The following is an 11,020-nucleotide window of genomic DNA, read 5'->3' on the forward strand; positions in this document are numbered from 1 at the left end:
AAAGAGGGAGCAGGTGTTGGGATGCTGGCCTTGCTTAGCTCTGTAGTTAAGGACAGAGTGGACCTGCAGGGAGGGTGGGCTGCAGGGCACAGATGGGTGCAGCTCTGACCCCAATGCTCTCATAGAAGCTCTTGCTGTGGCTTGTATTGGGCCTGACTTTGGGGCCAGACGCCTTGCTCTCATCCCTAAGGCCCAGCTGGGCTCTTGGGGTCTGAGGTGGTGGGAGGCCTGGAGTGTCCTTTCCGGGAGAGAACTTAGTAGCAGGGTCAGGTGGGCTTGGCTCTAGCACTTGTCTGGCGGCTCAGGGCCTAGGACCAGAAGGCAATGCTGAATCTACCCACTCACCCCTGCTGCTCCTGGGGCCCGTGGGTGGGGCCTCCATGCCAGCTGGCCTCTCTCATCTCATTTAAGACGAAAGAAGTGCAGAAGGCCATGGATGAGAAGAGGTTCGATGAAGCCATCCAGCTCCGCGGCAGGTGAGGGCCGGAGCAGCCCACCACACCTGCCCCTCATCTGGGTGGCTGGCTGTTCTGCTCAGCTGATGTTGGAGGCCTCTGGGCCCTGCAACCCCTGTGTGACTCGCACCTAGCACTTTGCATGCCAGACATGCACGTGCTGTGGAGATGGCGCTCTGCAGACCTTCGGCCTGACACTTCTTCAGAGCAGTGTGCTGTGGGCACAGTTTGAGGAGCTGAGGCGCAGTGGACGTGCGGGTGGGGGCAGGCATGACCAGCAGCCTTAGGGTTTCAGTCCTTGGATAGCTTAAAGTGCTGCACTTCTGCTGGTTCCAGGCTGGCAGGCGGGTGGGGCTACATTTGCAGGCCCAGCTTCCTGCCGCAATGCTCTGCACCATCGCTGAGGCGGTGGACCTCTGCACCATTGCTGAGGCAGTGGACCTCTGCGCAGCCACGTGCTTTGCTGGGCTGGCATGCGCACCCTTGTGTTCTGTGGGAGTCCCGTGCCTTCCTTTGATGGCGCTCAGCAGGGCGTGGGAGGCTGGGCCCTGCCAGACTATTCTCCAGCTGAACTGGGACCTTGTGCTGTGCTGAGCTGCCTGACCTGTGCTGTGGCTGTGCACTGCATGACCGCTTCCTTTCAGGAGCTTCGAGAACAACTGGAACATTTACAAGCTCCTTGCCCACCAGAAGCTCTCCAAGGAGAAGGTGAGATGCTGGAGATGCTGGAGCAGAGCCTATGAGGTTCCTGTGTTGCCTGCACCTCTCTGGTGTCCGGCCTGCCTGTCCCAGCCCGCCGGGCCAGGCCCTTCCTTCTGTCAGGTCTGAGCTTTAGCTGAGAGGGCAGCCTCCGCCTGTGCTTGTGAGCTCAGGCATGGCTCGACTGGCAGGTCCCGATCAGCCAGTGCCCGGACCTGCGGAGAGCAAGACCAGGACGCCGACTGTAACTTGCTCTGGTGCCAGGCAAACAGCTGCAGGAATGGTCAGGCCCAGAGACTGAACTCAGGAGAGAGCGCTTCAAAATGTCCTGAGGAGCTGAGAGGCTTGGGGACTTCTTTAAAATGAGAATGACAAAAGGGCTTGCTTCTAAAGGCCTGGGGGTCAGGGACAATGCCCTACCAAGGCTGTTGTGGATTCTGGGGGGGCTTGACTCCGAGACTCCTTCAGCCGTGGCTGTGAGGTATGGAAGCCACATTGACGTTGGGGCCTGCACTAGTTGGGAGGTGGCGGAGCTCACTCTGGTCCCTCTCATCTCACCTGGACATCTTTGGGGTATTCCTCTTCTCTAGCCTCCTGTTGATCCCCAAACCTGACGGGGGTGGGTGGCACCCTCTGCATGAGCACAGTGGGCTCTGTGTCCTGCCCAGAACCTGGTGGGACCATGCCCCTCTGGGCCAGCAGTGCCACCTGGCACACCCACCAACCATGTATGGCATGGAGCATGTGGAACGTGACTGCCCCAAAGCAAGTGTCTTGTTTGTGCCGAGTACACACCAGGCTCCTGAGACCAGCATAGAAAATGTGCGTGAAATAGGCGATTTCTTACATTGGCTCACCTTGACGAAATGGTGTTTTGGATATTTTAGGATAAGTTAATGATAGCACTAGGGTTTACATCTCCATTTCTTTGTATTTTCTTAATGTGGCCACTATCAAACAGGACAGCCAAGCCTTCTTCCTCTCTGGATGGCTGCTCCCTGACCTCTGAGGACAAGGCCACAGGGTGGCTGCTGAGGGCTTTGCAGCAGGTGCAAAGAAATTCCTTTTTCTGGAATTAGTCACACAGATGTTTGCTAGCCTCAGGGGAGTTGACAAGCTAAGTGTCCAGGCTGGCCTGGGGACCCGGGCTCTCTGTTCTGGGACGTGCTCTCTGGCTAACTTCTTGTCTAGATCCCTTCTCTGCCTGAGTCTCACACCCTTGTGTTTCTCCTCCTCTCTGAAGACCAACTTCTCCTTGGCCATCCTGAATGTGGGGGCCCCAGCAGCGGGCATGAATGCAGCTGTGCGCTCAGCAGTGCGGACTGGCATTTCCCAGGGCCACACAGTGTACGTCGTGCATGATGGCTTTGAGGGCCTGGCCAAGGGTCAGGTAGGTGCGTCTGTGATCGAGGGCAGGGCTGAGGGCTGGGGCTGCTGCCTGCACTGCTTGGAGTTCATTGTTCTTTGGTTTGTTTCTGACCTACCCTGTGATTGTTTCTAAGCCCATGGGGCTCTCAGGGGCTTAACAGTGTCTGAACACAGGAATGGCCGGTTCAGGGACATGAAGACAATTGTTGAGCAATCCCCTGCAGGGGCCAGCTTCTCCAAGGTGGCAGCAGAGGGGCTAGGTCCATCAGTTACACCCACCCCCATGCCTGGCCCATTCCGAGTACGGGTTTATCCCCACCTGAGAAGGCATCACAGAGAGCCCTAGGCTGTCCCCTGACGCTGCCCTCTCCTGACAGGTGCAAGTGGTGGGCTGGCATGATGTGGCTGGCTGGTTGGGACGAGGCGGCTCCATGCTGGGCACTAAGAGGTGAGTGTAGCCTGTTGGGGCAGCTAGAGCAGGGGAACTGCAGGCCACCCCCAGGCCCAGCAGGGATGGGGCTGCAGGAGACCAGAGCTGGCTTCGGTCCCTCCTGCTGGGCTTCCTGTGGCCACCTGTGTAGAGGAAGAGGGCTGGGCTCTGCCTGTAGGCAGCACAGGGATGGGTGTCAGCCCTGTCTGCAGCTATCCTGCACTCTGGCTGTGTGTCCTAGGGACGGGTGGTCACGCAGGGTGGCCTGAGATAATCCATGGAGTGGATGGGAAGAGGGTGCACGGGAGGGACTGCAGGGAAGCTGCCCCAATCCGAGCCTGAGGCCTGGGCTGGAGAAGGCATCACCGCTACTGCTGGTGTCTAGAGGAAGCTGTGGACAGGAGGGATGCCTGGTGAGGCTGCCCTGTGGGTGCCCCAGTCGCTCACATGCTGAGTCTCTGTCTTGTCTCTGCATGGTGCCACGTCAAGGGGCATTTCAGTGACTGGTCAGCTGCTTGGGAATAGCCTGGTGCCCTTTCCTCTGGGTGTCACAGACCCCACTCTTCACCCTGACTCCTCTCCTATGCAGGACACTGCCCAAGAGCCACATCGAGAAGATTGTGGAAAACATCCGCACCTATAATATCCATGCTCTGCTGGTCATCGGAGGGTTTGAGGTGAGGGTCCGCCCGCAGTAGACAGAGCTGAGGGCCACTGAGGCAGGTCTCAAAAACCTGCGAGTGGGAAGTATTCCCTCAGGTGGCTGGGGGACGTGGCGGACTACAGACCTGTGTTCTGAGGCATGGCGTACACAGCCCTGCATACACGTCCCAGTACTCCAGGCCCAGGGCAGGTGAGCAGGAGCTGTTCCGGCCCCTGCCCCTTCCCACCCCTGGCCTACCTGCAGCCCCTCCCCCCTGCCGCCTGCAGGCCTACGAGGGGGTGCTGCAGCTGGTGGAGGCGCGCGGGCGCTACGAGGAGCTCTGCATCGTCATGTGCGTCATCCCGGCCACCATTAGCAACAACGTGCCGGGCACTGACTTCAGCCTGGGCTCCGACACCGCTGTCAATGCTGCGATGGAGGTACGGGAGTGCCGGGACCCCAAAGTGTGGACAGAAGAGCTGCATGTGGGGCAGGGGCGGTGGGCACAGCCCCTGCTGCGGTCACCAGTGCCAGATGGGCCTGCAGGGCTTTTAGCTTTGATTTCCGGTGGGGCTGAACGCTCACCTGCACGTTGGGGCCACTGGTGTGTCTCTTGGAGCATCCCTCCCCATCCTTTGCCTCCTGTGGGTGCTCCTTGCCTGTGCACCCTTGGGCAGGTGTTATCCCAAGTTTCCTCCGCTTGGCTCTTTATATCTGGGTTTCAGCCTCAGGATTCCCTTTTCATGGTTTTTTTCTCTAACCATAGTCAAAAAGATAGTGTCCTTTTGAACTCTGAGCCATGCACAGTTAGAATTATGTGTCATGTCATCGCTAGCATCACACCATAGGATCACTGCCCTGTTTTACAGATGAGAAAACAGGGTCAGTGTAGACCGCCCAGCCCTGGGGTGAGCTGTTACCAGCATCCCTGGCTCCACCCACAAGATGCCAGTGGCTACCCCACCATCGTGGCAGCCAGAGTGTCTCCAGGCCATTGTCCTCTAGGGGTAGGGTGCCTGGGTTGAGAGCCTCTGGCTCTGTATGGCAAGTGTGCGGTGGTCCACACCCAACCTGGCCTGGCTCCTGTGATGCTCTGCCAGCACCCAGGGTGCATAGGGGTGTGACAGCCACCTCCAGGACCTAGGCATGTGGCTGCCCTGGCCACCTCCTGACTCAGTGAACCAGAGACATACGGATTCTTGCAACATGGCAGCTGGCAGGGAGGGTGGGGACACAGAGAGCCCCCTGACTGCCCCCCTTGGCCTCCAGAGCTGTGACCGCATCAAGCAATCAGCCTCAGGGACCAAGCGCCGCGTGTTCATTGTGGAGACCATGGGGGGCTACTGCGGCTACCTGGCCACGGTGACTGGCATTGCTGTAGGGGCTGACGCCGCCTATGTCTTTGAGGATCCTTTCAACATCCATGACTTAAAGGTGAGCCTGGCTCAGCCCTCTGCTGCTGCCAACCAGCCCAGCGGGGCCACCTGGGTCCCCTCCTGAGACATACACGGGACTAGCCAGCACCAGGGAGACCTAGGGGAGGAGCCTCAAGGCTTCTTTAGTGCACATGGCCCCCAGAACTCTTACTCCCCACCCCCTGCCCATCTATCTCCCTCCTTCCAGGCCAACGTGGAGCACATGACAGAGAAGATGAAGACAGACATCCAGAGGGGCCTGGTGCTCCGGTAAGGCTGTGTGGCCCATCAGACCCTTGGGGCTATGGGGGGCAAGTGAGGAGCCTTGGAAGGGCTGGGTGGGGGTCAGGTTTGCTATGGCCTGGCTGATGGGCCCTGGACTTGGGTGAAGACCTGGATGGACTAGTGCCCTGTCACTTGGCCCCAACCTCCTCTTAGCAACGAGAAGTGCCATGAACACTACAGCACAGAGTTCCTGTACAACCTCTACTCGTCAGAGGGCAAAGGCGTCTTTGACTGTCGGACCAACGTCCTGGGTCACCTGCAGCAGGTGCGGGGCAGTGGCATGGGTTCTGGAAGGTGGGTTTCCTGGTCCAAGTCAGCCTGGCCCCTTGCTCCTGCTCCTGTTGTGTCCTGGGGAGCAAGGGGTCCCAGGAGGACCTTTCCCCTGCACGTACTTGTGCCGGCACCTCCCACGCATTCACGTCAGAACCAGCTGGCTGCCCATGCAGTCTCGGGCCCCTGGATGGTGCATGGGCCTGTCACCTCCATTTTACAGGTGGGGGACCCAAATTCACCTTGCTCAGGTTTCATGAGGGTGAAAACTACCTTCCTAGGGGATCCCAGGTTGAGAACCTGCCCTTCTACCCGGTCCCTCCCTGCCAAGTCCCAGGTGGCTCCGCAGGAAGCCTGCACTGTGGGTGCTCTGAGCCCAGGGACTGGCAGCCAGGGCTGCTGATGTGAGGCTTACGTTCACCCTGCTGACTTCCCCTGCCCACCTCCCTGGCAGCCACCACAGCATGCGCTCCAGAAGCGGTTGGGTTCCCTAGTCAGTACTTTTTATTTCTAGAAAAGGTGACAAATGCTGCCTCAGCCACAGGGGCCAGTATGGGCAGGAGCAGGGCACAGTGAGGCCCACATGAGGGCCTGCTGGATCTGACTCATGGCTCCAGTCTCCAATATCGACTGCCTACTAAGCCTCTGGGTGGGCTGCTGAGACCTGGCTGCCCAGCCCCCTCCAGGACAGACTGACTGGGATCCTGCCTTCCTGGCAGGCCCTGGTTCACTGCTGGCCCTCGGCATCTCACACCGGGCGTGCCCATGTTGCTGCCTAGGGGGTTGCTGCTCACTGGCGAGGGACCATGGTCTGGGGTGGGGGGCACCCTCTTAGCAGTGCACGGGGCGGGGGTGGCTTTTGGACTGGACTTTGAGGTGGAGAGGTACTGGGCCTGGGGGATGGGGAGGGCTGGGCTGTTCCTGAGCTGCCTTGGCTCACCTGCATGGCCTGGTCTCTGTTTCAGGGCGGTGCTCCCACACCCTTCGACCGGAACTACGGGACCAAGCTGGGAGTGAAGGCCATGCTCTGGATGTCAGAGAAGCTTCGGGCTGTCTACCGCAAGGGTAGGTGGGCCATGGGTGGTGTCTGAGGCTAACCCGGGGCCCCGGGGTGGGACCTGGCCTTAGGGACTGCCACATGCCTGTGCCCTCAGGGCGGGTGTTTGCCAACGCGCCCGACTCAGCCTGTGTGATCGGCCTGCAGAAGAAGACAGTGGCCTTCAGCCCTGTCACAGAACTCAAGAAAGACACCGACTTCGAGTAAGTTCTGCTTGAGCCTCACGGAGAGGAGTGGTCCCTAGGGGACTTGTGGGGCTCTGCTTGAACCCCGATCCCATTGGGTCTTCTCCACAGGGCTTGGAGAACAGGGACTGACCATGCCCAGGTCTTTTGGTATTGGCAGAGAACAAGGGATAGATGGGTCAGCAGTGGGCAGGCAGGGCTGGTCAGGACCAAGGTCTGAAGGTTGATACATCTGACTCCCTGGTATCAGGACTGAGGGAGAGGGACCCCAGACACATGCTGACACCACGACTGGGCTGTGTGGTGGAGGGATTCCGAGGGGTGTGTGTGAGTCCCTGGGAGCTACCTGGCCCCTGACCCCTGCCTGCCTGCTCTACTGGCAGGCACCGCATGCCCCAGGAGCAGTGGTGGCTGAACCTGCGGTTGATGCTCAAGATGCTGGCACACTACCGCATCAGCATGGCGGACTACGTGTCAGGGGAGCTGGAGCACGTCACCCGCCGCACCCTGAGCATCGAGAAGGGCTTCTAAGCCTGGCCTCTCCTCCCTCTTCCTGGTACCAAGTTGGTGCCAGAGGGGCCTGGGCAGCTCCTGAAGCCTGCAGGGTAGGGGTAGGGATGGGGGTGCCACAGCCCTGCTGGGCCTGATTCATGGCCCCAGTCTCTAACACCAACTGTCCACTAAGCCCTGTGGGTGGGCTGCCGAGACCTGGCTGCCCAGCCCCCTCCAGGACAGACTGACTGGGATCCTGCCTTCCTGGCAGGCCCTGGGACACTGCTGGCCCTCGGCATCTCACACCGGGCGTGCCCATGTTGCTGACCTCTCGTCCGCATGTGGGCCTCACTGTGCCCTGCTCCTGTCCATACTGGCCCCTGTGGCTAAGGCAACATTTGTCACCTTTTCTAGAAATAAAATCACTGACTAGGGAACCCAACCAGCTTCTGGAGCGCATGCCGTGGGGGCTGCCAGGGAGGTGGGCTGGGCTGTGTGGCGCTGAGGGAAGATGGGAGGGACACCGCAGGACACATGCTCTTGGTCATTCACTCTCCAGGACCACCTAGGGGAAAGAGGGACTCCAGCCTCACTCTTCTGGTCTGGGGCCCACGTCTGACCCTAACGGTCCACCTGGCTCAGCATGGGCTAGGGTCTCAGAACTGTGGGCCAGTGGCTCTTGGGAGCCAGTGTCCCAGGAGACGGGTAGGGTGGACAAGTGGGGAGAAAGGGAAAGTGGGCCGAGCCCACCAGGCAACCTGGCTCTTCGGGCTGGAGCTCGCTGGAAACATAGACTCAGCCATGGCTACCACCTCAGAACCTGCCCCTGGGGACCCCAGGACCTGTGCACGTTGAGCCCGAGCTCTGCTCACTGCTGTGCACGGTAGTAGCTGGCACTGACTGCAGAAGAGGGCTGCTCCCTGTTCCTCGACACCTGCTGGAATTCCTACTGCAGCGGACTCGGACGGGCAGAGTGGAATCACCCACGCCCTTCACCACTGTGTATGTGTCACAGGTCTGTCTTCTAGTCCCACCTGACCCTGGGGCCTGAGGAGAGACAGTGTCTCAGGCTGCATCTTGTCAAGAGGGGCTGCTCTCCCACCCATCATACTGCTGTGATGCCCGGCTCTGCCTTCCACGGAGGACAGTGATGGTGTGGGTTTAGAATGCCCCTGCAGGGATGGGATAATGCCTAACTTCAAGGGATATTGGGACCAGACCCAGCGACGGGACTTTTGGAAACTGAGCAAAGTGAACATGCAGTGACCCTCGTCCACAATTACCAAGAATCTCAGGATCTGTCTGGGAAATCCTGGTGGAGCTGCAAGACAAAGCCAGAAAATGCCACTGTATCTGAGGGCACCCTACCATGGCCCCCCTGATGGGAACTGCCCAGTCAGTGAGACAAAGAGCAACGCCTAGACTCCCTCGTCTCCCAAAGACATTGCAGGAGGGAAGCGTATGGAAGAGGGGGACTGCTGGGGGGCACTGCAGTAGGAGAGACAGGGCTATCGCCTTGAATCTGAGCAGCCCCAGCGCCCACCAGTCAGCCCCCGGTTCTGGCCATAGCCGGGCCTGGTTGGTCTGTGCTACTCACCTGGGTCAGGGCAGTTCTGAGTGGAAGCTGCTCAGTTCATCCTGCCATACTAGGTGTTTGAGCCCGTCTGGAGCTGCACCACCCAGTGACCTGCCAGGTGCTCTCAGTGATGCCCGATACAGAGTGGCCACTCTGGCTCCTGGACAGCAGCTCCGCTGAGAGGTGTCCAGCCCCGCTCAGGCAGCAGGCAGCGTCTCTAGCTTAGTGGTGTGTCCTAGGCATCAGTCCTCTCATCTGTGAACCGTGGCTAACTGAGCCACACATGGGGTGGTGCCAATACCTGCTTTGCTTGGGCACCTCACTTTTGGGGCTACTTGGGGAGAGGTCAGAATGGGGACTGTAAGTGCCACTGTAAAAACCAGGGTGTCATGGATTCTAGGCTAGGACCGGTTCTCCATCCAGCAGGCCGTGGGGCGGCGAAGCCAGCTAACAAGAGGCCGACTCAGGTGCCGGGACAGGGAGGGGGATGTGGTAAAGTGGCTCATCAGCATCTGGGCTTTGTTCAAGGACAGGACAGGAGAGAAGCCAGTGGGAACCCCCATGCCGGGGGGGAGTGAAAGGGGGCAATCCTAATGTGACATGACTCCCAGTCATTCTGACAGAGACAATGCTTTACTGAGAGCATCCAACAGCCCACTGTCACGGGGTGGCAGACACAGTCCAGCAACCCCCTCCTTGATGTCCCCAGTGTGGGGACTCCTTACCTCCCCCTTCAGAAGTCATGCTGTTCTGTAGACCATACCAAAGAGCTGCAGATAAATCACTTGCTGTCACCCTGCGCCTTCCCCGAGTCCAGCACACACAGCAGTGCCTGTTTGGAAAATCACTTGCACCTCGAAGAGCTTCACCCTCAGGTAGGGTCATGACAACCTGCATGTTCCCCAGGTGGCCTTCCTGACCCTGCTGCTGTCACCTGCTAGCAGTAGTGCAGCTGTCACCTTACCTGACACCTCTTTGCCTGTGTGGGGACATGAACCTGGAGCTGCCCAGAGGAAGGGATAGAGGCAACATCCACTCCCCCTCACCCTGAGCGCTTCTAGCCTGCTTTTCTCCCCAGTGGCCCAGCCCCAGGGCTGTGGCATCACAGTCTGGCCCCGCATCCTGGTAGCCCTCAACTCTCCTCAGAGGCTGTCTTCTCCATCCACTGCCCGTGTGGCCATACTTGAGTCCCCAGCCAAGGACCTGTCAATCTATGGTCCCCAGGCTGGACCAGCAAAATGGCAGACACTTAATAACTGAGGAAGGCAAAGCCCGGTCACGGAAACACATCTTCTGCCTCCTGTGGATAACGGAAGTCATGCAGTCGCAGGCTGAAAGGGCACAAACGCCCAGGAGCGTGTCATTCTGCTGAGAAATGGCACTTACCTCAGAGAGTGCCAAGGCCATGGCTGCTACCTGTCTGTTTTATTAACGAAGATGGCTCAAAGCCTATTTTCAAAGAGCTGAGCCAAGCCCAGTCCCCTGGCCCTGTGGGAGGCCTAGACAGTCCCAGTGTCTAGGAGTCTGCTGTCCCTGCCAGCCCCAGCAAAGGCTCTTCTCCACCTGCTGCCCCCTCCTGCCCTGGCTGGGGTGGCAAACCTAGAGGGTAGTGTTTCCAGGTAGGGCTGAGGCTGTGGTGGTGCATTAGTCCCCCTGTCCCAGGAGCTGAGGTGGGCACCAAGGTGCACATGGAGCCTCACTGCCATCAGTCCACGTTGTCCTCTAGCTCCGGCCTGTGCAGGGCCTGCAGCCGGCTGCTCGCACTCTGGTACACAGCCTCCAGCCCCTCCACGTCCAGCTCACGCAGCAGCAGCAAGATGGCGGTCAGCACGTTCTGGGGGCAGAGAGCGTCTCAGGCTGAGTGCCCCAGGTGACACTGGGCCACCCACAGTGCGCCCAGAGATAGGTCCAGACATAGGTAAACCACGGCTATGTCCTCTTGACCCGGGGGGGCCATGCCAGGAAGCTCAGGGGCAGGTCCATGATGTGCACTCGCAGACCCATACGCAACTTCTGTCTGCACCCAGGAGGGAAGCCATTGTTCCTTCCAGAAACACTGGGGGGGGGGGGGGGGGGGGGGGGGGAGGGGAAGCTTCTTTTTTCTCTCCCCAAGCAACGACAGGTGGTGGGGGGGGGGGGGGGGGG

General features: G+C 59.6%; 2 protein-coding genes across 3 annotated transcripts in view; one reads left to right on the top strand and one right to left on the bottom strand.

The window, feature by feature from the left end:
* Positions 1 to 7,741, top strand: part of PFKL (phosphofructokinase, liver type) — a 25,654-nt gene extending 17,913 nt beyond the window's left edge. For both annotated transcript variants that reach the window (XM_006169458.3, XM_027768665.1), the window contains 12 exons: positions 412 to 476; positions 1,100 to 1,163; positions 2,398 to 2,544; positions 2,900 to 2,970; positions 3,542 to 3,629; positions 3,883 to 4,035; positions 4,865 to 5,029; positions 5,219 to 5,280; positions 5,449 to 5,560; positions 6,531 to 6,630; positions 6,720 to 6,825; positions 7,191 to 7,741. In XM_006169458.3, the coding sequence (XP_006169520.1) occupies positions 412 to 476; positions 1,100 to 1,163; positions 2,398 to 2,544; positions 2,900 to 2,970; positions 3,542 to 3,629; positions 3,883 to 4,035; positions 4,865 to 5,029; positions 5,219 to 5,280; positions 5,449 to 5,560; positions 6,531 to 6,630; positions 6,720 to 6,825; positions 7,191 to 7,338 (1,281 nt within the window). In that variant the 3' untranslated portion in view covers positions 7,339 to 7,741. The remainder of the gene's footprint in view (positions 1 to 411; positions 477 to 1,099; positions 1,164 to 2,397; positions 2,545 to 2,899; positions 2,971 to 3,541; positions 3,630 to 3,882; positions 4,036 to 4,864; positions 5,030 to 5,218; positions 5,281 to 5,448; positions 5,561 to 6,530; positions 6,631 to 6,719; positions 6,826 to 7,190) is intronic.
* Positions 7,742 to 10,285: 2,544 nt separating this feature from the next.
* CFAP410 (cilia and flagella associated protein 410) overlaps positions 10,286 to 11,020 on the bottom strand; it is an 11,337-nt gene continuing 10,602 nt past the window's right edge. The window contains exon 7 of the mRNA XM_006169459.3: positions 10,286 to 10,709. Coding sequence (XP_006169521.1) covers positions 10,581 to 10,709 — 129 coding nt within the window. The 3' untranslated portion in view covers positions 10,286 to 10,580. The remainder of the gene's footprint in view (positions 10,710 to 11,020) is intronic.

This window comes from Tupaia chinensis, unplaced genomic scaffold (assembly GCF_000334495.1).
Source record: "Tupaia chinensis unplaced genomic scaffold, TupChi_1.0 Scaffold147038_1, whole genome shotgun sequence".
In the NCBI taxonomy this organism is placed as follows: domain Eukaryota; kingdom Metazoa; phylum Chordata; class Mammalia; order Scandentia; family Tupaiidae; genus Tupaia; species Tupaia belangeri.